Source organism: Manis javanica, chromosome 6, assembly GCF_040802235.1.
Source record: "Manis javanica isolate MJ-LG chromosome 6, MJ_LKY, whole genome shotgun sequence".
Lineage (NCBI taxonomy): Eukaryota > Metazoa > Chordata > Mammalia > Pholidota > Manidae > Manis > Manis javanica.
In genome coordinates this window covers 110,334,805-110,360,515 of record NC_133161.1, presented here as the reverse complement: position 1 = coordinate 110,360,515, position 25,711 = coordinate 110,334,805, and the positions used below count along the sequence as shown (strand labels likewise).

General features: G+C 42.3%; 1 protein-coding gene and 1 non-coding gene across 6 annotated transcripts; one reads left to right on the top strand and one right to left on the bottom strand.

Moving 5' to 3' along the window:
- The first annotated feature begins 153 nt into the window (after positions 1–153).
- On the top strand, positions 154–25,643 carry LAYN (layilin). 5 transcript variants are annotated; one of them, XM_017649957.3, is made up of 7 exons: positions 164–501; positions 3,600–3,897; positions 15,142–15,299; positions 15,549–15,578; positions 16,194–16,277; positions 23,044–23,146; positions 24,801–25,643. In XM_017649957.3, the coding sequence occupies exons 1-7, from the start codon at positions 417–419 to the stop codon at positions 25,162–25,164; spliced, it is 1,122 nt and encodes a 373-aa protein (XP_017505446.1). In that variant the 5' UTR covers positions 164–416; the 3' UTR covers positions 25,165–25,643. The 5 variants fall into 5 exon arrangements, with proteins under 5 accessions (XP_073095360.1, XP_017505447.1, XP_017505448.1 ...); XM_017649956.3 differs by having other exon boundaries at positions 169–501; positions 23,044–23,176; XM_073239259.1 differs by lacking the exon at positions 16,194–16,277 and having other exon boundaries at positions 154–501.
- On the bottom strand, positions 9,535–9,641 carry LOC118973971 (U6 spliceosomal RNA). The gene has a single exon (XR_005063534.1). It is a non-coding gene; the product is annotated as a U6 spliceosomal RNA (small nuclear RNA).
- Positions 25,644–25,711: the final 68 nt, after the last annotated feature.

Below are 25,711 nucleotides of genomic sequence, written 5' to 3'. Positions count from 1 at the left end.
GGGTGAGTTTGGCTTTGCCCAAGAGGTGTGGGCGAGATTCAATCCTGTTTTTAGCCACAGTGCTCTCTTCTCAGATTTCAGATGCCAGATTGGGATTTTCCTCGGTTCTGCCCCCTTGGCAAGTGCAGGATCTCCCTGGGAAGCTTGGAGTGGGGCCGGGAGCTGACTCCTCACTTCTCACTACCCTCAGGCGGACCTGGTGTCTGACGCCAGGCACACTGTAGGAGGCCACTGGGGGGCGGACCAGCTAAGGGCTGCCCTCCCATCAGTGACGTCCCGGTGGGTGGAGGGGCGACGGGCTGACTCTGAGCCTTCGACGCTTCCTCAGGGTGCCAAATTCGTCGGTCCTCAGGAGATGGTGCTGCGACCCTTGCACTTGTGCACCCTGGTGCCGGTTTGCCCGCCCAAGCCTGGCCATGCAGCCGCGAGCCGTGCTGCGCGCCGCGCTGCTGGTGTGGCTGCTCGTGGGGCCCCGTCGCGCCACCGGACGCCTGCGGAGCGGTGAGTGCGCGCTCTGGGGCGGGGGCCGGTTCCCCGTTAGGCTCCGCCGCTGCACCCGCTGCACCCACTGCACCCCAGCCGCTGCTGACGGTCCTCAGGACCACCCTGCCTCTTCAGCGGCCCTCCGCGTGGCCCCTGCCCCACGAATGGCTCAATCCTCCCGCTCCCTACCCTCGCCCCGCGCCGGAAACCGGCGCCGGTTCTCTGCAGGTCCTGGAACTCTGGAAGTGCAGTCAGGGTTACAGGAGTTCGGAGGACGTAGGCTAGGTGGGACAGCGGCAATCTGCAAACAACAGGAGCCAAGCAGTAGTCCGGGAAACCCCACTCAGAGCGGTCTCACCAACTCCGTTGTGCTGCCCACTGAAGTGTTCTGCCCCAGAGGTGGCGGTGCAGTAGGGATTCTGAATCGGCCGTGCGTTGCGAACCTGGCCAATTCTTCCTGGTCTCGTCTTGGGGGAGGATGGCTGGATCCAGCCCTGGAATGAGAGCGCTTAGAGCTCGAGAACGAAGCCTAGTTACTAGCCCGCGACAAGCCCCGCCTGACTAGGGAATCACTCTTTGTGCTTCCTTCCCCCTGTCGTGTCACTGCAGCCTTGGACCTGGACCTCAGAGGAGGTACAGTGCTTTGGCTTCTTGCCTCTTACGTTTGTTCTGCATGTTGGTGGTTGGGGGGTGGGCGGGTTGGGGGGATGTACGTGCCCCTTTCGCAAGCGGGGACAGATTGGCCAAAGGTTGGGGAAGTGAATGAAAACCTCCACTCCGTCATCCGTGATCGCGAAGCTGATTCAAAGAATCTATAAAGTTGGTTTCCGGATGAGGTGGGGCGCCACGCCGCAGAGGGCAGGCTGTGTGAGATGTTAAACTGCTTGGATTAGGTCTGCATGGGCTCTGTCTAGGTCGTGGGGAAGAGCAGGCCCTCCTGACCTTCCTTTTCCTGAAAATGAGAAGAGGAAGACACTTGCTCAAGGCAGGGGAACCAGATGTAGCCTCGTCCGCCCTCCAGCTCTGTCTCTGACACTCGCTGACTTTGTTGGGTGGCCAGGCTTGACCATGCAGGAAACTTGTTTAAGGTGTTCTGTTTTCCTTTGATAATCCTATGGTGGAAAAGTGGGGACTGTCATTAAATTCAGCTCCAGCTTATGTAACACTGGCAGCCAGGTTGGGGGTTCCTGGTACTCATTTCTCCCCTGCTGCGTCATTTGGAGCTACCATTTAGGGACTCTTAAAAGCTCAGCTAGCCCAGCTTTCTCCCCAGGCAGCATTCCAGCCAAAATCCCTCTGACCAGTGGTCCTCAGTCTCTCTGGAACACCTCCTTATTGAGAATCTCCACTTTTGCAGCCTCCTAATTTGCTGATGGACCAGCCCTGTTAGAGTTTCTCTTTTTTAGCAATAGCAGAATGACAGAGAAAGAGAAGATGCAAAACTTTTATAACTCATTGCTTATTGAAAATTTCTTTACAAAAGTGATGAAAGAAGAAATAGAAATGAGGATTCACAGGAGCTTTCTGTATTATCTGTGCTCTGTACCATCTGGCACTGAAAATGTAATTAACTGTCTGTGCCCTTTGCCCTGAATTCTGGACAGTATTGGGAATAATGAATGCTATCTGGTTCCCTGCACAGCTGCAAAACAAGTTCAGAAATGACAACATTCCATGAAGGCTGGTTAGATGTTCCCAAGTCAAAATTCTTCACCCCTCTCTCTGTGGCAGAAATTCATACTTACTGCCCACGATTTGGCTCTTTCATTGCAACGGACTCCCCTTGTTGAGATTTGGTTTTTACTTGTACGTTTAGGTCCAAAAACAGATGCTGTGTCCTCCTGTGGGCTAGGAACTAACACTTGTTTTTGTATTCCCCACACTTAGCACAGTGCTAGCTACAGAGAGGACACACGATACATGTTGATTGAACAAAGATCAAGTACAGCAAGGGTTCAGGCAAGTTGGGTGGTATGTACTAGTGAACAATTTGTTATTCATTTCTCAGTAGAATCCCATCCATTTGTCTGACATAGTCTTCAGCCTTCTGGTGTCAGTCAGATAAGGTACATTACACGGGCTCCCAGGGAAACCTGAACCCGGACTAATATGGGGAGTGGGCAGCATAGTTCAGTAGTTACAGACTTACCTTCATAATTAGACCTGGGTTCTGACTCAGGCAATGCTATGTGACTTTAGCCAAATTACTAAATTTCTCTGAGCTTCACTTTTCTCATCTGTAAAATGGGATGTAAACAATATCTACATGAGGAGATTATTACTATGAGAGTTTAATGAGGTAAAGTATTTATGTAAATGTAAAAGCCCTTAGCATATTTATGCAACATAGTAATAGTTTCGTAAACCTTAACTGTTGTCTTTAGGCAAGACCAGTAGCAAAAAAAACCATGGATCTAATGCTTTTAGCTTCTGCTTATAGCACAGATGAGGTGAATTCTCAGTCTTGCTACATATGCACAGGGTTCCAGGGCAGAGGAGCCCACGCTGACTTCAGAACAGCTCTCTTACCTGAAGGAGCCACCAGAGATAACTCATTTTAAAACACACTGCCCCCTGCAACTCCCTAATGGCATCACAGTGTCATTTGTGGGCCTTTAAGTGAAACCACAAATCTTCATCTACCTCTCTTTTAAAGAATAGTAAAAAATGCCTATTTTGCAAGAAACTGTAATGGAACAAACAAAACATTGAGACCCTGCACAACATAAGCACCAGTTTTGTTTTGCTTTTTAACTGAGGTACACAACAATAAAATGCATAAATCTTAGTGTACTAAAAACAAACATGTCTAAAAAACAAATGAACAAACCAACAAAACAAACAGAAACAGCCTCATAAACACAGAGAGCTGACTGGTGGTTGCCAAAGGGGAAAGGAGTGATGAGATGGGCGAAATAGGCACCCAGGTTTAAATCACTGCATCTCCACACTGGAAGGCATGTTTACTTTGGTCTGAGGATCTAAATGACATAACAGCCCACTGATGAGTGATCAGAATTCCTGCACAGGGACAGCTACACTGAGGTGCCTCGTCCCATCCCTGCCCTGGTATAAACTGGGGGGCACTAAAATAGATTGGCTTCTTTTTTCTCTAGGACAGCCAGTCTGCCGGGGAGAGACACAGAGGCCTTGTTATCAAGTCATTTACTTCCACGATACTTCTCGAAGACTGGACTTTGAGGAAGCCAGAGCAGCCTGCAGGAGGGCCGGGGGCCAGCTAGTCAGCATTGAGTCTGAAGATGAGCAGAGACTGATAGAAAAGTTCATTGAAAACCTCCTGGCATCAGATGGCGACTTTTGGATTGGGCTTAGAAGGCAGGAAGAGAAACAAAGCAATAGCACCGCCTGCCAGGACCTTTATGCTTGGACAGATGGCAGCCCTTCAACCTTCAGGTAAGTTGGGGAACCCGCAGCAGCTAACCCACTTGACATAACTAAAAAATACCATTTGGAAGCAAAGTTCAAACTCATTATCAGTCAGAAGAGTGAAGATGACTAATCCATGATGCCCAATCAGTGGGGAGGAGAGCAGCCAGTCAACGCCCCGGGGGGAGAGCAGCACCGGAACAGCCACCGCCCTAAGCAATCTGGCAAAGGTGGTGCACCAGCTTTGATCTGGGCCCAACTAGTACCCAAAGAGCTCTGTTCGGGTGGATGTGGCCCAGTGGCATGGTTTCAATGGCATGCAGTGCTGGAAGTCAAGGGTTCTGGCTGTCTGGCCATTTGCATTAGAACCCCAGTGAGAGATTGAATGTCTGTGGGGCTAAAATTCAACACAGGACTCCAAACCACAGGGAATTGTGGTGATGGGCAAAAAATCAGAGCCAGGATCTAATTCTCTGGGTTGGCCAAGATGGGCCTTATGGAAGCCTGCAGACTGGAGGACCCTGGTGAATCCACAACATCAAGACCTAGTACTTCACACCCCACCCTGGCATGATGGCATTGCCACCATCCCCCCTAGGAAATGCACTGACATGTCAAACATCAAAAAATACCAAAATTAAAAGGCAGACATAAAATGGAAAAATGTTGTGATAAATTTAACAGAGTTACTAACTTTTCACGATAAAGAATTTATATTAGTCAGTGAAGCCCCAAAAGAAAAAGAGGCAAAAGACCTGAGCAGGCAGTTCACATAACAGAAAACCTAACTGGTAAACAATCATATGGAAGAAAAATTTTAACTTATTACCAATCAAAAGAATGAAGATTAAAATACATCTTTTTCACCTGTTACATTTACAATAGCATCAGTGTCCATAAAAGTCCACTTGTTACTACTCAGATCCATTTCATCTAAGTTCCAGGAGTAGCTCCTCCAGGGTTCTCATGGGCCTCTCTTCCTGGGAGAGACTTGAAAAAGGAAGGTTAGTAGGGTGAACTACACTCCGCACCGCTGCAGCTGCTCCTGGGGCCACAGCTGATCCTGACCTCCCTCCTCTGCCATTCCCTCAAGATTCCCTTCGCCCTCTGCTCAGGGAGCATAAGTGGCAATGTCCGGACCCTCCCTGAGGAGTGTGAGGCCCCCTCACCTTGCTCTTCTTAGGCTGGAATAATTACAATTATCCGTTTACCTTCAAAACAGGGCACTTGAGCACCAGTAGGTACCCATGTAAATAAGCTGGGTGCCAAACACATTTCTCCGTGTCTGTAGGAGAGCTACCTCCTCCTCATGACTGAGGTCACTTACTTCCTGTGAAGATAATGGTTTCTCTTCTTGCTGGCTGGTGCCTGGACACAAGGATCCCAGCATGCCCAAGTGGCAGTCATGGCTCATAGTTCATTTTAGTAAGACTCCTTCTGTTTCTTCTGGTGGAAGTATTCCCCCTTTGTGTACCAGGACCTCTAAATCTGCAGAACCCAATGTTGCAGAGACAAGTGTAAATTCCTCAAGTCAGTTGCCATCAGTGATGGTAAGCAAAGCTACTTCTGCACCATCTCTTGGCTCCCAAACCCATATATTCTTACTTGTGGGGACACAGGACCAAACAGAAGTCATGGATTCAAATTATGCACTGCATCTTGGAGGGTGATGCCCCATTTCACAAAATATTGCCTCTAAGCTAGTGCTTCATCTTTGTTTTCAACAAGCTCTTCCAACGCTCTGTCAGGTTGGCAGCTCCAGGATGGTGCAAGTTGTGATGTGATTAGTAAATCCCCGGGCCAGGTGCCTACTCCCATACCTCCTTTGTTATAAAGCAGGTCCCTTGTTCTGATACATTATTTGGGATCCCGTGCTGGTAGATCAAATACTGTGTGAGCCTTTGGGTAGTGGTACTGACTATCCATACCCAGATTGTATGTCTGTTCTTATTAAAGTGAATCAATGTCTCCTAGACTTGGTGCTCTTCCAGGGACTCAGCTTTGGTCTCTATTGCTGGCAAGTTCGATGCTTGGCAGTTACTAGATCACCTTGGTGAGTGGGAACAGATACCGTTGAGCTCTTCCATAGCCTCCATCTTGCCACCATGGCTACCCTGGAGTGTTCTACTGCACTAGCACTGGGGTGGCTGAAAATAGGCTGGCTGACATCAACTGGGTGGGTTATTTTGTCTCCCTGATTGTTTAGTGCTTCTTCCATGCAGAATGGTTTGGTGGGCTTTAACATATATGATAGATTCTCATACAAATTTATGCCTATTCACATATATCTATTCACACCACTCTATCCAAGAGCCCCTTGTCCCCAGGCTCCCACTCTGTCTCCTTTTGGACTCCTGATCCACTCACTGGCCAAGCTCTTTGCCTTACCAGAGTCCCTATATATGCTAACCCCCAGTAACTTCTCTTTCCATACAGCATAGTTAACTTGGAGCACCAACTAAGCTCTGGCCATTGGGGGGATGCCCCAGTGCCACCTGATCTTTCAAGGCCACCTCTGAGTGTGGCTTGGTGCCACTATTGTCCATTTGGCTGACCTATCCATGAACGAGACCCAGACTGCCTCTGTCAGCTAGTCATAGGATTCCCTTATGCTGCCATGGTGTCAGCTGAGGGACAGGCTCTGCTACGACAGATGTAGGTGCCACAGCAGTCTGTTCTACCTGTTTATACGGTGCCTTTTGATCCTGGATATACCTCTTCTGTTTTATAATGGACTAATTCCAGGCCTGTCCAGCCTGTGACTAGGTATGTCTGACAGTTACCTTACTCATGATGGACAAGTTGAATGGCATGGTCTCTTGGTGCTCCATGCCTAGTAACAAACCAGGAGATGTTCTGCAAAGATGATTATTTCAGAGCTACAAATGTCATGGCCTTGCTAAAGTATCCTAGAAATCTCTACTGTGACTCTCTCATTAGGGCTTGTCACAAATTCTTTTTTTTTTGGTTAATTTAATTTAATTTTTATTTTGGTATCATTAATGTACAACTACATGAGCAACTTCACAGTTACTAGACTCCCCCATTATCAAGTCCCCACCCAACACCCCATTACAGTCACTGTCCATCAGCATAGTAAGATGCCATAGAATCACTACTTGTCTTCTCTGTGTTGCACTGCCCTCACCATGGCCTCCCCACTACATCATGTGTGCTAATCACAATGCCTCCTTTTCCCCCTTATCCCTCCCTTCCAACCAACCCTCCTGGTCTCTCTCCCTTTCTTAACTGTTAGTCCATTCTTTGGGTTCTTTGCATCTGCTGCTGCTTTGTTCCTTCAGTTTATTCTTTTTTTTATATACCACATATGAGTGAAATCATTTGGTACTTGTCTTTCTCCACCTGGCTTATTTCACTGAGCATAATACCCTGTAGCTCCATCCATGTTGTTGCAAATGGTAGGATTTGTTTTCTTCTTATGGCTGAATAATATTCCATTGTGTATATGTACCACATCTTCTTTATCCATTCATCTACTGATGGACACTTAGGTTGCTTCCATTTCTTGGCTATTGTAAATAATGCTGTGATAAACATAGGGGTGCATACACCTTTTTCAAACTGGGCTGCTGCATTCTTAGGGTAAATTCCTAAGGTCAATGGGATTCCTGGGTCAAATGGTATTTCTATTTTGAGTTTTTTGAGGGACCTCCATACTGCTTTCCACAATGGTTGAACTAATTAACATTCCCACCAGCAGCGTAGGAGGGTTCCCCTTTCTCCACAACCTCACCAACATTTGTTGTTGTTTGTCCTTTGGATGTTGGACATCCTAACTGGTGTGAGGTGATATCTTATTGTGGTTTCAATTTGCATTTTTCTAATGATTAGCAATGTGGAGCATCTTTTCATGTGCCTGTTGGCCATCTGAATTTCTTCTTTGGAGAAGTGTCTGTTCAGCTCCTCTGTTTTTTTCTAAAAGTTTTATGGTTTTTCTAATTGGATTACTTGCTTTTTGTTTGTTGAGGTGCATGACCTCTTTATATTATTTGGATGTTAACCCTTTATCAGATATGTCATTTATGAATATATTCTCCCATACTGTAGGATGCCTTTTTGTTCTATTGATGGTGTCCTTTGCTGTACAGAAGCTTTTCAGCTTGATATAGTCCCATTTGTCAGTTTTGCTTTTGTTTCCCTTGCCTGGGGAGATATGTTCATGAAGAAGTTGCTCATGTTTATGTCCAAGAGATTTTTGCCTATATTTTTTTCTAAGAGTTTTATGGTTTCATGAATTATATTCAGGTCTTTGATCCATTTTGAGTTTACTTTTGTGTATAGGGTTAAACAATGATCCCATTTCATTCTCTTACATGTAGCTATCCAGTTTTGCCAACACCAGTTGTTGAAGAGGCTGTCATTTCCCCATAGTATATCCATGGCCCCTTTATCATATATTAATTGACCATATATGCTTGGGTTAATATCTGCACTCTCTATTCTGTTCTACTGGTCTGTGGGTGTGTTCTTGTGCCAGTATCAAATTGTCTTGATTACTATGGCTTTGTAGTAGAGCTTAAAGATGGGAAGCAAGGTTCCCCCCTGCTTTATTCTTCCTCCTCAGCATTGCTTTGGCTACTTGGGGTCTTTTGTGGTTCCATATGAACTTTAGAATTATTTGCTCTAGTTCGTTGAAGAGTGCTGCTGTTACTTTGATAGCAATTGCCTTGAATCTGTAGATTACTTTAGGCATGATGGCCATTCTGACATTATTAATTCTTCCTAGTCAAGAGCATGGGATGAATTTCCATTTATTAGTGTCCTCCTTAATTTCTCTTAAGAGTGTCTTGTAGTTTTCAGAGTATAGTGCTTTCACTTCCTTGGTTAGGTTTATTCCTAATTTAAATTCCTAATAAAAGTATTTTATTCTTTTTGATGCAACTGTGAATGGAATTGTTTTCCTGATTTCTCTTTCTGCTAGTTCATCATTAGTGTATAGGAATGCAACAGATTTCTATGTATTAATTTTGTATCTTGAAACTTTGCTGAATTCAGATATTAGTTTTAATAGTTTTGGAGTGGATTCTTTAGGGTTTTTTATGTACAAAATCATGTCATCTGCAAACAGAGACAGTTTTACTTCTTCCTTACCAATCTGGATGCCTTTTATTTCTTTGTTTTGTCTGATTGCTGTGGCTAGGACCTTCAGTACTATGTTGAACAAAACTGGAGAGAGTGGACATCCTTGTCTTGTTCCAGATCTTAGGTGAAAAGCTTTCAGCTTCTCACTGTTAAATATGATGTTGGCTGTAGGTTTGTCATATATGTTGAGGTACTTGCCCTCTATACCCACTTTGTTGGGAGTTTTCATCATGAATGAATTTTGAATTTGGTCGAATGCTTTCTCAGCATCTATGGAGATTATCATGTGGTTTTTGTCCTTCTTTTTGTTGATGTGGTGGATGATGTTGATAGATTTTTTAATGTTGTACCTTCCTTGCATCCCTGGGATGAATTCCACTTGGCCATGGTGTATGATCCTCTTGATGTATTTTTGAATTCAGTTTGCTAATGTTTTGTTGAGTATTTTTGCATCTATGTTCATCAGGAATATTGGTCTGTAATTTTCTTTTTTTGTGGTGTCTTTGCCTGGTTTTGGTATTAGAGTGATGTTAGACTTGTAGAATGAGTTTGGGAGTATTCTAAAATATGGAATGCTTCATGAATTTGCATGTCATCCTTGCGCAGGGGCCATGGTAGTCTTCTCTGTATCATTCTAATTTTAGTATATGTGCTGCCAAAGCAAGCACTACTGAGGCTTTTTTTGTGGCCTAGTATGTGGTCTATTCTGGAAAATGTTCTGTGTGCACTTGAGAAGAATGTGTATCCTGCTGCTTTTGGGTGTAGAGTTCTGTGGATGTCTGTTTGGTCGATCTGTTCTAATGTGTTGTTCAGTGCATCTGTGTCCTTACTTCTTTTCTGTCTGGTTGATCTGCCTTTGGAGTGAGTGGTGTGCTGAAGTCTCCTAAAAGGAATGCATTGCATTCTATTTCCTCCTTTAATTCTGTTTGTATTTGTTTCACATATGTCAGTGCTTCTGTGTTGGGTGCATAGATATTTATAATGGTTATATCCTCTTGTTGGACTGACCCCTTTATCATTATGTCCTTCTTTATCTCTTGTTACTTTTTTTGTTTTGAAGTCTATTTTCTCTGATACAAGTACTGCAACATGTGCTTTTTTTCTCCCTATTGTCTGCATGAAATATCTTTTCCCATCCTTTCACTTTTAGTCTGTGCATGTCTTTGGGTTTGAGGTGAGTCACTTGTAAGCAGCATAGATATGGGTCCTGCTTTTTTATCCATTCTATTACTCTGTGTCTTTTGATTAGTGCATTCAGTTCATTTACATTTAGGGTGGTTATCAATAGATACGTACTTATTGCCATTGTGGGGTTTGGATTCGTGGTTACCAAAGGTTCGAGGGTAGCTTCTTTACTATCTAACCGTCTAACTTCAACTCACTTATTACGCTATTATAAACACAGTCTGATGATTCCTTATTTCTCTCCCTTCTTATTCTTCCTCCTCCACTCTTTATATGTTAGGTGTTTTTTTTATGTACTCTTTTGTGTTTCCCTTGACCCTTTTGTGGAAAGCTGATTTTATTTTTTGCCTTTAGTTAGTATTTGGTTGGTCTGCTTTCTTTGCTGTGATTTTATTTTCTCTGGTGACATCTATTCAGTCTTAGGGTACTTCCATCTAGAGCAGCCCCTTTAAAATACCCTGTAGAGGTGGTTTGTGGGAGGCAAATTCCCTCAACTTTTGCTTATCTGGAAATTGTTTAGTCCTTCCTTCAAATTTAAATGATAATCTTGATGGATAAAGTATTTTTGGTTTGAGGCCCTTCTGTTTCATTGCATTGAATATATCATGCCATTCTCTTTTAGCCAATAAGGTTTCTGTTAAGAAATCTGATGATAGGCTGATGTGTTTTCCTTTGTAAGTGAACTTTTTTCTCTCTCTGTCTGCTTTTAATTCCCTGTCCTTGTCCTTGATCTTTGCCATTTTAATTATTATATGTCTTGGTGTTTTCCTCCTTGGGTCTCTTCTGTTGGGAGATCTGTGGGTTCCTGTGGTCTGAGGGAGTATTTCCTTCTCCAGCTTGAGGAATTTTTCAGCAATTATTTCTTCAAAGATATTTTCTATCCCTTTTTCTCTCTCTTCTTCATCTGGTACCACTATTATGTGAGTATTGTTCTGTTTGGATTGGTCACACAGTTCTCTTGATATTCTTTCATTCCTGGAGATCCTTTTATCTTTCTCTGCCTCAGCTTCTTTGTGTTCCTATTCTCTGATTTCTATTCCATTAACAGTCTCTTGCACCTCATCCAGTCTGTTCTTAAGGCCTTACAGAGATTGTTTCATTTCTGTTATCTCCCTCTGGACTTCATTCCTTAGCTCTTGCATATTTCTCTGCAGCTCCATCTGCATGGTTATGACTTTTATTTTGAATTCTTTTTCAGGAAGATTGGTTATATATATCTCACCAGGCCCTCTCTCTGGCATTGTTTGAGTGATTTTGGACTGCAGCAGATTCTTCTGCCTTTTCATGGTGATAGAAGTCTTCCCCGGCAATTGGCGCATGTGTCAGCTGGGAGAACAAAGTCGCTCCCTGCTTATTGGTCACCTTGCCCTTATCCACTGCCTGTGCCAGTTACCCACACACAGGGAGCAGTCTCTGGGTTAATTCCGAGCTTCCATGGGCAAGACAGCCCTTGAGATAGCCTAAACCCTGCTGGGGTTCACAGGTGCGCAGCGTGTGTTCTGTGAGAATGGGGTCCCTTTGTGCTTGCTGGTCTTTGTGCTGGCTTCCTCAGTCTGTGCTGGGCAGTTGCATGCTGGTGGCAGCCTCTGGGTCTGGCCCTGTTAGCTGCACACTGGGAGAAGACTCTGTGTGGTTGCTGTGGGCAGGGCTGCTCCCCGAATGTTCCACAGCAATGGCAGGTCTGCCACTTTGGTTGCAGTGCTAGTGGGGGTAATGAATGGCAGGCTGCTTATCGCCATGAGAGGCTTCGGAGCTGTGTTGCCCCCCCAGGAGGTTAGGGCGCCTTAAGTTCCTTAAGATTCCCAGCCTGCTGGGCTGAGTGTACCAGAAAGATTTTGTCCACCTGTTATACACATGTCCCTTTAAGACTTTTAAAAAGCACCCTCTTTTAATTTGTCCCAGGGGAGCCATCTGTGGGGACCCACTCACAGTCTCCATTTCAGATTTTACTTTTCTGTTTCTCAAATATCCAGTACACCATGCAATGTGTGTCTGTGCTCCTGGTGCAGATTACTAGGGCTGGTTATTTAGCAGTCCTGTGCTTCTACTCCCTCCCCACTATGATTCTTTTCCTCCTTCCAGTGAGCTGGGGTAGGGGGATTGCTTGGGTCCCGCCAGGTCACAGCTTTGCATCTTACCCTTTGCAAGGGATGCTGAGTTCTCAGAGATGTAGATGTAGCCTGGCCATTGTACTGTATCTTCTGGTCTCTCTTTTAGGAATAGTTGTATTTGCTATATTTTCAAAATATATATGGTTTTGGGAGAAGATTTCCACCACCTTCCTCACACTGCTATCTTGAGCACCTTGGGCTTGTCACAAATTTTATAGGCATTTTTCCCACCACTGATATTTCTAATAACAGGTTCTGCTGGTTTGTATGGCCCAGTGCAAGTCTTCTTGCACCACAGCCTAGACCTGCTTCAGAATCCATTTCTACCCTGTACCTCAGCCAAAACTGGCTGTCTTTTGTGTCAGCTGGTATATGGGCCAGAGCGATATTCCCAGTTGTAAGACATGCTGCCTCTAGAAGCCAAGGAAGACTACAAATTGCTGTTCTTCCTTCTTCAAATTATTGTAGAATGTTTCAAATTACTGCAAAATGAAATAGTTTGTCCTTTAACTTGAAAGGGATGTCTGGCATTTCCTAGATCACTAGACACCTACACATCTTCATGAAGTAGAAGGCTCCTGAAACTTCACAGGGTTTATCTCTAACCCTGTAAAGTACATGACTTTTACTAAGGCCTCCAAAGTATTACCTACTTCTTGATCATCTGGTTCAGTTAGCATGATGTCAGCAATATAGTAGACCAGTGTCATTTTCTCCAAGATGTCAATGCAATCCAGGTCTCTTTACACAAGATTATGACAGAAGGTTGGAAAATTAATGTATTTCTGAAGCAAGACCATAAATATATGTGGTTGTTCATTCCAAGTGAATGCAAACTATTTCTGATTCTCTTTCTGATACAAATGGAAAAGAACGTGTTCACCAGATCTATATACAAGGTACCCAAGGACATGTTAACCTGATTTATTGAGCAAAGATACCATTTATAGCACAGCAGCTATAACTGAGGCTTCTACTTGGTTGAGTTTATGCTCTAGTATCATCCACCAGGAACTGCCTGGTTTTTGCAGAAGCCAGATTGATGAATTAAATAGAGATATGATAGGGTATATGATGTGTTCTCTAAATCTTTAAGGGTGGTACTGATTTCTGTTATCTTCCCATGGATAAGGTATTGATTCTTATTTACTGTTTTGAAGAAGGTGGGGAAGACTGAAGTTTCAGAAGCTTCCACTTGGCCTTCTCCACTATTACAGGTCTTACCCCACAGGCAAAGGAACCAATGTGGGACTATACCAACTGCCAAATATGTCTATTCCGGGGACTAGGGAATGACCATTGGATGAGTTACACTGTGAGCTGATCCTAGGCCAGAAGTCCACTTAACACTTGGCCTCAATATGCTCCCACTCTAATAAGTAGCATTGATGATACTTCAAGTCTTTGGGTATCAATATCAACTTGTACCCCATATCCAATGGTACTTGTAATACTTGGATATTCCCCTTTCCCCAGTGTATACTTTAGTAAATGGTCATAGGTGTCTGTGGGACAAAACAGGAGACCTTATTCCCATGTAAACCTGTAATGGTGTTGCAGGGTGCTTCCTCCTGGGAACCTGGCCTGTCCTTCTGTCAGGAGTTCTGAGTCTAAAATCTGACTTGGGTCCAGAAACTAGGTGCCAGGCCTAATATTCCATCTATTCCATCATCTGTGAAATTAAATAACATGAAGCCAGTGTGGGAGGAAAACAAGGCAAGTCAAGGCAGGTGGTCCACCAATGTTTGGAAAATGGCCTGGAGGTTACTAATGAGGTACAGAGCCCAGCCCCAGTCAGGGCCTCCAGCTGTCCCAGCATAGCATCCAAGCAGTGTTGCAAGCTCAGCAATTATCCAGTGGATGCACAAAGGATTTTCATTTTGGTAGACAGCAACACAGCAATCAAGCAGAGCCATTCCACAGTCCTGTGAGGAGCCCTGTCTCATAGCTATCTCATAATGAGGGGCTCTGACAATGAGGGGCTCTGACAAGAGCTAGGCAGAGCAGCAGGGCCCAGCTAGACAACCTGAACATCAGGGCAGTACTTGAGCCTCAGAAGGAAAGAGCTTAGATGTGTAACCAGCAGACTACAAATGCCAGCCCCAAGTTAATACATGGAGTGGGTGCTCACAGCGTTCAGACTCTGGAATCCAAGTCCTTAACCTGGCACCCATATATCCAACTGGGTGGCAGCACCATATAATTCCAAGTACTGCTGAGGCTGCTAATTCATCTTTTCGAAAAACTAGGGAGACAAAGACAAGAAATCTAGCAGCAGAAATTGACAGAGGGGTTCATTAGCCTGATGAAGTGGAAACAACTGAAAAACTGAAAAAAGACTACTGCTTTTGTTCTCACTCACTCACCTTCTTTGACAGCCTCTGCATTTCTGAAGGCTTGCTCTTATGCTTGAATCCCATCTAATTCCAGGGCTAGGAAAGCAGCAATGACTGTTGAAAAGCACAGGGAGATGCATTCAGGGCAAGATCTGGATGAGATAAACCATACCTCTTCTCAGTGCATCTGATTTCTAGAAAAGAAGAACAAAACATAGCAAAAAGCAAGAAAGAACTAAGAAGATAAAAACTGGCTGGGCTAGCTGCTTTTTCTCATGGTACTTTGCAGACATCATATGGTAGTATATTCCTCCCTGCATAGAGGTCATGGCAAATGTCAGATGATTGATTGTGATGTCCATATTAGAAAGCATGCAGATCTACTTACTGGCAGTACTTCTGTTCCTCTCTCTGTATCATGTTCTGAAGCAGAATCTTAAGTTCATGGCTCAATAGAAGCTGATGGGAAAACAAAGGCTTTGAAATCTTTGGGCATTCTTCTCCAGTTGATTCCATTCTTGTCCCCTTTCTTACAGGAACTGGTACATGGATGAGCCTTCCTGTGGCAGTGAGGTCTGTGTGGTTATGTACTATCAGCCGTCTGCACCTGCTGGCACTGGTGGCCCCTACATGTTCCAGTGGAATGACGACCGATGCAACGTGAAGAACAATTTCATTTGCAAATATTCCAGTGGTAATGAGTCTGCTCCCAAGTTATGTGATTGAATTCTCGACTTTCTAATTTCATAAGCAGCTGCTGGGGGAGGGCTAATTTTTGTGCAGAAGTGACTCTTCTGATTTACTAACCCAGTTTCTGGTATCTAGTAACACTGAATGCAGTTTATTGGATGACTGAATGAGCAAATAAATGGATGCTATGTTCTGGCCAATTTAATTCAGATGGTACAAATTTAGTAATCATTTTCATTTTTGTTTCTGCTAGAGAAACCAACAGCTCCTAAAAGGCCTGGAGGTAAGCCTGTTATTTGAGATTTGGGTTAATTTGGGCTGTTTCACAGCCCCTCTTCATAAGCCTAGAATCATGTTCGGTAGACCAGATTATTCAACAGAGAGACCATTGATGTTAACCTAGACCATTTGGACAGGTATATGCCATATCTGGCCTTGACAAGTAGTTCATTAATCTCACTCTCTAACAATGCTTACTTCTCTCAAAGCTGAAAAGCAACAACTGCAAATTCAGTTTGGGATATTACTTGTCATCATTGACAATATGAAAGGAATAATTCATCTAATGAGACAAGAAGCCAAAGTGATAAATTCTGGTCCAAGAAGTGAGTCATTGGCCCTTCCCCTTGGCTCTTCAGCATTTTATAGGCCTCAGTGCCAGCTACTTGCTGGTCATTTCAGTGCATGATTCTTGGCAATAAGAGTCTCACCAGAAAAATGAAAACAATTGAACCTCTAGACAAACAAATTAAACTCTTTGCTTTTCTATGTTTATACATGGCACTGGTCAGATTGCTATTGCTTTTTGGCCTCCCACCTTGAACCTGGTAGGACCTCAGAGAATATCTGGATTATGCTGCTTTTCCCCAGGGTCTCAGGTCCATGTGTCTCTCTCCAGGGGTAAAAACAGAGCCAGCAATACCCATACTTCCAGAAGACACAGAGAAAGAAGATGACAAAGAAACATTTAAAGCAAACAAAGGTATGGACAGATGTGTCCAGGGAAAAGCAGATAATGGAACACTCCCAATCACAAGTCAACTGTGGTTACATTCTGTTTTTGTTCTTTCCCATAGCCACTTAAAAGTGGAACTAGCAGGGCATTTGTGACTTTTCGGAAACTGTGTTAAGTGTTAGATTTTATCAGAGAAGTATGCAAATGGAGCTATCTTGAGACAATGGGAGAGATTAGACCAGACAGGAGGTGAAAAACTAGTGTGAAAGCAGAGCCTTGGGAGCCACCCAGAAGTCATGGCTCGGTGGGGGTGGGAGATCCTAAGGAAAATGGATGTCGAGAAGTGGGAGAAAGACCCAGGCTGTAGTGAATGACAGCATGGTTAACGTTCACTTGTGAAACAAATAGAGGAAATGGGCAAAAACATTTTAAGAGTTAAATCGTAAAATATTTTAAAAATGGGGTGATAAATTATAGTGCTAATGGACTTTCAACCTCAACTCTCACCTGGAGTTTCAAGAGGGAGATCTGGGTTTTTGTCACTGGGCAATTTTTAAAAACCAGTTCATTATCTTCAGTTTGATCATTTGCATAATGGAAGTAATAATATTTTTCTCACTTACCTGAGAGCATTATTGTGTCCATAAAATGAAATAGGATATTGCAATATTGCAATTCAATTCTGACACTAGACACTCTGCGTTAACACAGACCCCACAGGTTAAGGGCTCAGTTGGCAACAAGACCGCCCTCATGACAGACCTCAGCCACAAGCTGAAGGAGGGTCCCCAAGCCACCTGCACTTCTGATTAACTGGCTACAAATTCAGGGGGTGCCCACAACCCCCGCAGGTATGATAATTCACTAGAACAATCACAGAACTCAGGAAAACACTATACTTATGACTACATTTTATTACAAAGGACCCAGGAGCAGCCAAATGGAGAAACACATAGGGTTAGATATGGAGACCTTCCATGTCCTTGCCCTGTGGAGTCAGATGCACCACTCGCCTGGCAAGTCAGTGTGTTCACCAACCAGAAAGCTCCACTGAGCCTTGTTACACAGAGATTTTATTGAGGTTTCATTACCTAGGCATGAGTGACTTGATCATTGTTTGTATAACTGAGCTCCATCTCTAGGTCCCTTTCCTGAGACATCTCATCAGCCTAAACTCTGGTACCAACTGAGGGTCTCATGAATAAGAAAGTCACTCCTGCCTTCTCAGCAGAAACCTTACAGGCCAGAAGGGAGTGGCATGATGTATTTAATGCAATTAAGCAGGAGGGCCTGGAACCAAGATTACTTTATCTGGCAAGATTATCATTTAAATTTGAAGGAAGGATTAAACAATTTCAAGATAAGCAAAAGCTGAGAGAATTTACCTCCCACAAACCATCCCTACAGTCTATTTTGGAGGGACAACTGTAGATGGAAGTGTTCCTAAGGTTTAATAGCTGTCACCAGAGGACATAAAACCAGAGTAAAGAAAGTAGAACAGCTAATTACTAAGCAAATGCAAAAATAAATTAACTATCCCCAAAGTCAATCAAGGGATAGACAAAGAGTACAGAATATAATACTGAATATATAAAGACTGGAGGAGGAAGAAAAAAGAGGAGAAAAAGAAAAGAACCCTTAGATTGTGTTTGTAATAGCATATTAAGTGAGTTAAATTAGACTCTTAGATAGTAAAGAAGTTAACCTTGAACCTTTGGTAACCACAAATCTAAAGTCTGCAATGGCAATAAGTACATAACTATCAGTAATCACACTAAATGTAAATGGACTGAATGCATCAATCAAAAGACATAGAGTCACTGAATGGATAAAAAAACAAGACCCATCTATATGCTGCCTACAAGAGACTCACTTTAAACCCAAAGACATACATACAGTAAAAGTGAAGGGATGGACATTTCATGCAATGAATAGACAGAAAAAAGCAGGAGTTGCAGTACTTGTATCAGACAAAATAGGCTTCAAAGAAAGTCAAAGAGACAAAGAAGGACATTACATAATGATCAAGGTGTCAATCCAACAAGAAGATATAACCATTATAAATATCTATGCTCCCAACACAGGAGCACCGATGTGTGTGAAACAAATACTAACAGAATTAAAAGGGGAAATAGAATGCAATGAATTCATTCTAGGAGACTTCAACATTCCACTCACTCTGAAGGAGAGATCAACCAGACAGGAAATAAGTAAGGACACAGAGGCACTGAACAACACATTAGAACAGATGGACCTAACAGACATCTACAGAACTCTACACCCAAAAGCAGCAGAATACTCATTTTTCTCAAGTGCACATGGAACATTTTCAAGAATAGATCATATACTAGGCCACAAAAAGAGCCTTGGTAAATTCAAAAAGATTGAAATTGTACCAACCAGTTTCTCAGACCACAAAGGTATAAAACTAGAAATAAATTATGCAAAGAAAATGAAAAATCCCACAAATGTATGGAGGCTTCACAACATGCTCCTCAATAACCAGTGGATCAATGAACAAATAAAAACAGAGATCAAGCAATATATGGAGACAAATAACAATAATAATTCAACACTGCAAAATCTGTGGGACTCAGCCAAGGCCATGCTAAGAGGAAAGTATATTGCAATACAGGCCTACCTCAGGAAAGAAGAACAATACCATATAAGCTGTCTAAACTCAAAATTAATGAAACTAGAAGAAGAACAACAAATGAGGCCCAAAGTCAGTAGAAGGAGGAACATAATAAAGATTAGAGCAGAAATAAATAAAATCGAGAAGAAAAAAACAATAGAAAGAATCAATGAAAGCAAGAGCTGGTTCTTCAAGAAAATAAACAAAATAGATAAACCCCTAGGCAGACTTATCAAGAGAAAAAGAGAGTCTACACACATAAACAGAATCAGAAATGAGAAAGGAAAAATCACTATGGACACCACAGAAATACAAAGAATTATTAGAGAATACTATGAAATTTATGTGGTAACAAACTGGATAACCTAGAAGAAATGGACAACTTTCTAGAAAAATACAACCTTCCAAGGCTGACCAAGGAAGAGACAGAAAATCTGAACAGACCAATTACCAGCAATGAAATCAAACTGGTAATTAAAAAACTACCAAAGAACAAAATCCCTGGACCAGATGGCTTCACCGCTGAATTTTATCAAACATTTAGTGAAGACCTAAAACCCATCCTCCTTAAAGTTTTCTAAAGAGTAGAAGAAGAGGAAATACTCCCAAACTCATTCTGTGTCACTCTAATACAAAAACCAGGGAGAGACACTACAAAAAAAAGAAAATACAGACCAATATCCCTGATGAACATAGATGCAAAAATACTCAACAAAATATTAGCAAACCAAATTCAAAAATACATCAAAAAGATCATCCATCATGATCAAGTAGGATTTATTCCAGGGATGCAAGGATGGTACAACATTTGAAAATCCATCAACATCATCCACCACATCAGTGAAAAGAAGGACAAAAACCACATGATTGTCTCCATAGATGCTGAAAAAGCATTTGACAAAATTCAACATCCATTCATGATAAAAACTCTCAACAAAATGGGTATAGAGGGCAAGTACCTCAATGTAATAAAGGCCATATATGACAAATGTACAGCCAACATCATACTTAGCAGTGAGAGGCTGAAATCCTTTCCTTTAAGATTGGAAAAACACAAGGATGTCCACTTTCCCCACTTCTCTTCAACATAGTACTGGAGGTCCTACCCATGGCAATCAGACAACACAAAGAAATAAAATGCATCCAGATTGGTAAGGAAGAAGTTAAACTCTCCCTGTTTGCAGATGATATGATATTGTACATAAAAAACCTTAAAGAATCCACTCCCAAACTACTAGATCTAATATCTGAATTCAGCAAAGTTGCAGGACACAAAATTAATACACAAAAATCTGTGGCATTCCTATACAGTAACAATGAAGTAGCAGACAGAGAAATCAGGAAAACAATTCCATTCACAATTGCATCAAAATAATAAAGTACCTAGGAATAAACCTAAACAAGGAGGTGAAAGACCTATACTCCGAAAACTACAAGACACTCATGAGAGAAATTAAAGAAGATACCAATAAATGGAAACACATCCCATGCTCATGGATAGGAAGAATTAATGTTGTCAAAATGGCCATCCTGCCTAAAGCAATCTATAAATTCAATGCAATTCCTGTCAAAATACCAGCGGCATTCTTCAACGAACTAAAGAAAATCATCCTAAAATTCCTATGGAACCACAAAAGACCTCGAATAGCCAAAGCAATCCTGAGAAGGAAGAATAAAGCAGGGGGAATTATGCTCCCCAACTTCAAGCTCTACTACAAAGCCACAGTAATCAAGACAGTTTGGTACTAGCACAAGAACAGACCCATAGACCAGTGGGACAGACTAGAGAGTCCTGATATAAACCCAACCATATATGGTCAATTAATATATGATAAAGGAGCCATGGATATACAGTGGGGAAATGACAGCCTCTTCAACAGCTGGTGTTGGCAAAACTGGACAGCTACATGCAAGAGAATGAAACTGGATTATTGTTTAACCCCATACACAAAAGTAAACTCGAAATGGATCAAAGACTTGAATGAAAGTCATGAAGCCATAAAACTCTTAGAAGACAACATAGGCAAACATCTCCTGAATATAAGCATGAACAACTTCTTCCTGAACGCATCTCCTCAAGCAAAGGAAACAAAAGCAAAAATGAACTCATGGGACTACATCAAACTAAAAAGTTTCTGTACAGCAAAGGACACTGTCAACAGAACAAAAAGGCATCCTACAGTATGGGAGAATATATTTGTAAATAATATATCTGACAAGGGGTTAACATCCAAAATAAATAAAGAACTTACATGCCTCAACACCCAAAAAGCAAATAACCCGATTAACAAATGGGCAGAGGATATGAAGAGACAGTTCTTCAAAGAAGAAATTCAGATGGCCAACAGACACATGAGAAGATGCCCCACATCACTAATCATCATGGAAGTGCAAATTCAAACCACAATGAGATATCACCTCACACCAGTGAGGATGGCCAGCATTGAAAAGGCTAAGAACAACAAATGCTGGTGAGGATGCAGAAAAAGGAGAACCCTCCTACACTGCTGGTGGGAATGTAAACTAACTAGTTTAACCATTGTGGAAAGTAGTATGGAGGTTCCTCAAAAAACTGAAAATAGAAATGCCATTTGACCCTGGAATTCCACTCTTTGGAATTTACCCAAAGAATACAACCTCTGCGATTCAAAAAGACATATGCATCCCTCTGTTTATGGCAGCACTTTTTACAATAGCCAAAATATGGAAGCAACCTAAGTGTTCATCAGTAGATGAATGGATAAAGAAGATGTGGTACATATACACAATGGAATACTATTTGGTCATAAGAAACAAGCAAATCCAACCATTTGCAACAACATGGATGGAGCTGGAGGACATTATGCTCAGTGAAATAAGACAGGTGGAGAAAGACAAATGCCAAATGATTTCTCTCATTTGTGGAGTATAACAATGAAGCAAAACTGAAGGAACAAAATGGCAGCAGACTCAGAGACTCCAAGAATGAACTAGTGGTTACCAAAGGGGAGGGGTGGGGGAAGGTGGGCAGGGGGGGAGGGAGAAGGGGATTGAGGGGTATTATGTTTAGTACACATGGTGGGGGGCATTGCGGGGAGAACAGTGTAGCACAGAGAAGGCACATAGTGGATCTGTGGCAACTTGCTGCACTGATGGACAGTGACTACATCGGGGTATGGGTGGGAACTTGATAATATGGTTAAATGTAGTAACCACATTGTTTTTTCATGTGAAACCTCATAAGAGTGTGTATCAATGATACCTTAATAAAAAATTAAAACAAAAAGTCACTCCTGAGAAATTCCAAAGATTTAGAACCTATGTCCCATAAACCAGGGACAAAGACCAGTCAAATTATTATACAACAAAAATAATACACGAAAGTGATTTGAAAAAAGTACAAAGTACTACACAGAGGTGGGTGGCATTTTTATTGGTCATTATTATTCTGGTGGTGGTCAGAGTAGGTTTTTTCTTTTTTGGTTGTTTGTTTGTTGTGGTCATCAGGTTTGCAACCTAACAGAAAGACAAGCAACACCCTCTGCCTGGTTGGAAACCTTGGACCAGTGAGAACAGGAAAGGGGTCAGTCCCTAATCCTTGATTCCTCAGGTCCTAAGTTGTAGAGGAGAAGACAGGGCAGGACAGTAGACCCGCAATCCCTGCTCATGGCCCTGCTGGATCCAATCAGCTTTAGAAATGTTGGGAAGGGTGTACAGTCTGATGCATGGGATTCCTGAAACCTTGTCTTTCTTGGTAATAAACACTGAGATTTCCAGCTTGCTTCATTTCGCTCCCTCTCTCCGATCCCACCTTGAGACCACTACTTCTGTCCTTAGAATCAAGACATCGTGCCATCCAGCAGCCTCTGCTTTATTAAGGGAGAGGAAGAACAAGAAAAGAGAGAATCTCTTCCCTCTGAAAAAAAATTTTAGTTAACAGAAGTGCCCTTCTGATATTTTACGAGAGACCACAAAATCTAAACTTCTTTTCTCTAGTGGTTAGGGTAATAGGACAGGTAGAAAATCCTCATTTATTAAAACTAGGGGACTTTCCTAACTGAGTAACAGTATATCTATCTCCTTCTAGGAATGTGCTCCTTGGAATACTCTGTGCTGATTATGCTTTTTTAAGCCTGTTTTGGAGCACATAATGCTAATAATGTGCATTTTTCTTTTCAGAAGCTGCCTTGAAACTTACCTACATCCTAATCCCCAGCATTCCCCTTCTCCTCCTCCTCGTGGTCACCACAGTTGTATGTTGGGTTTGGGTCTGTAGAAGGAGGCAAGTAAAACCTTCATCATGTAAATCTTTGTAAGTTCTGAACTCTAACATTTCAACATTGCCCTGTTTACTCATTAAAAACCATGACCTTTCCAAGAGAATCATCATGGCAGATTTGAAAGTAATATCTCTGATGGACTCAGAGTATTCAGAAGTACTAAGCATTTGTGCTTAGCTGGAATTAAGAGAGTTGTCTTAAACATTCTTTAATTTTTCTGTGTGGAAGATTTTAAATGACTTGAGGGATGAATCTGTGTTATTCACTTCCCGTGTATCCACATATCATTCAGCAAAGTGCACTCACAAATGTACTTTCTCACAACAAAAATTTTTTGTTGGGTAAGTGAAGGAATGAATAATGAGCCACATGAAAAATGACTGTTTTAAAGCATTCTGGCAAACATCTGAAACTAAATCATATTGTTCAAAATGAAATAACCAAATCCTTTAAACTGACTTTTCCTTTACTTGAATACACAATTGTAGGTTGCCACAAAATAACTACACTAAGTAGCCTAGAGCATCTCTGTTTGCCCATGAAGTGCCAACATTTTTTAGGTACCCAGAGCTCTTCTCAGTTACCATTTATTCCCCATCAATGTGATAAGCATAGAAGAGGGCCGGTATGCCCATTTCACAGCAGGAAAACTAATGTCTGATTTAAAATTTGACTTAGATCTTAGATGAGCAATTTAAGATGAATTAGTAAGATTCCAGTATAGACCCTACTTCATTTAATAATAACTTCCTTATAGGATTATTAGGAGGAAAATAAAAGCAATTAATACATGCAGAACAAGCATATGTAAGCACTCAAAAATGATAGCTCTTACTTTGACCATTTTTATTAGTTAATTCCTTTTAATCTAAAAATTGAATCCATTTCAAAAGCTACAAATCATTCCTGATTTCCCTCTCTTTCTCTACCTATTTAGCACCTCACCAGGATTTGGGAATTATGACTTTGAAGCAGGAGTCCATCTCAGGAAGTTTTAACCCTTTTTGTGCCACAAATCCCTGTAGCTGTCTGATGAAACTTATAGACCTCTTCCCAGAATACACTGGATTGTAAGGGAAGCAATTATGCTGATACGCAGCTTACCAAATATTTCCAAAACTGAAGAGGTGATACAGTAATGCATGTGCTTCTTTATTAATGTTCCATTATTTAGTGGTGGGTATAATGATCATAATTTTGAAATAGAGATGAAAGCAAACTATTATAAGGCATCTATAATAACAGTGATGTAATATGAAAATACTAATTTCTATTGGTGACCAAGTCAAAGATATTACTTATTCTACACAAATTGGAAGACAAGCTAGATTTCTCTTAGAGACAAGTTTCTAAAAATGTGATATTTTTCCCCATCCAGCTCTATCCATGGGCCTCTGGGGGATCTGGGGATCCCAGTATGACCACCTCTGTTTTGTGCTCTGGCAGCAGGGAGTGATAAATACACCATCACAGTGAACATAACAGTTTCCTGTTTTGTTACCCCACCCCACCCCAAGCCCTGACCTATAAGTGTAGGTGGGTGAGAAGTACAGCATAGTGACTACAAGGATGACTTCCTTCTGTCTGCACAGGAGGCATAGAGGTAACTTGATCCCCTTGTCTAAAATACTCAGCCCTGGTTTTCCTTCCTCCTAGGAAATGGGAGCAGCCAGGCCCCAGCACAAAGGGGCAGCATGCCATCTGGCCCTCTCCTCACCAAGGAAACAGCCCGGACCTAGAGGTCTATAAGGTCATACGGAAACAAAGCGAGGCTGATCTGGCTGAGACCCGGCCAGACCTGCAGAACATTTCATTCCGAGTGTGTTCAAGAGAAGCCATTCCCGATGACATGTCTTGTGACTATGACAACATTGCTGTGAACCCATCCGAAAGTGGATTTGTGACTCTGGCAAGCATGGAGAGTTGCTTTGTGACCAATAACATCTATGTGTTCTCCCAAGACCGAGTGGGGAGAAGCGAGGAGTCTGGATGGGTGGAAAATGAAATATATGGTTATTAGGACACACGAAAAAACTTGAACTGACAAGAATGGGAAAGAAAAGAGAAGCAAAATTCTCTTATTTTCTATAAGAGAAATACTTACAAGTTCTATGAAGATGTTCAGATCAGGCCCTGGGGGTGAGCATGTGATCCGCATTAGCTCCTGTTGGGTCCCCAGGTTTGGGTATATCCCTTATCCCAGCTTCTCACCCAGGTCACCCTTACGAGAAAGCACCTTGCCCTGACACACAGTAGAAAATGAACATCGACTGATGGGTTATGTCTGACTTTCAGGGGCTGGGGCTTTCATTGGCAAGGGCAGGTTGTGGCTGTGGGAATCAGGAAAACCATCTCTAGTTTTGTTTTTCTTGCTCTATACAGCAGCGCACAGAATCACGAAGAGAAAGAAATTACAGATCTTTTCAAAGCCCATGTATGCTGGCCATTGGGTGGCAATTCTTATAGCAAGTCAAATAAAAAGCAGGAAGCAGAACATTAGTCAGTCTGTGTCTACAGCTCTTCCTCTGCATGGCCTCAGGGGACCTTTATTTCTTTCTCTTGACATC

Excerpts from the sequence above, each read along its gene's own strand:
- LAYN (XM_017649956.3), top strand. The coding sequence starts at position 417 with ATGCAGCCGCGAGCCGTGCTGCGCGCCGCGCTGCTGGTGTGGCTGCTC. Across the intron at positions 3,898-15,141 it reads GGCAGCCCTTCAACCTTCAG|GAACTGGTACATGGATGAGC; the intron begins GTAAGTTGGGGA and ends CCTTTCTTACAG. Across the intron at positions 15,300-15,548 it reads CATTTGCAAATATTCCAGTG|AGAAACCAACAGCTCCTAAA; the intron begins GTAATGAGTCTG and ends TGTTTCTGCTAG.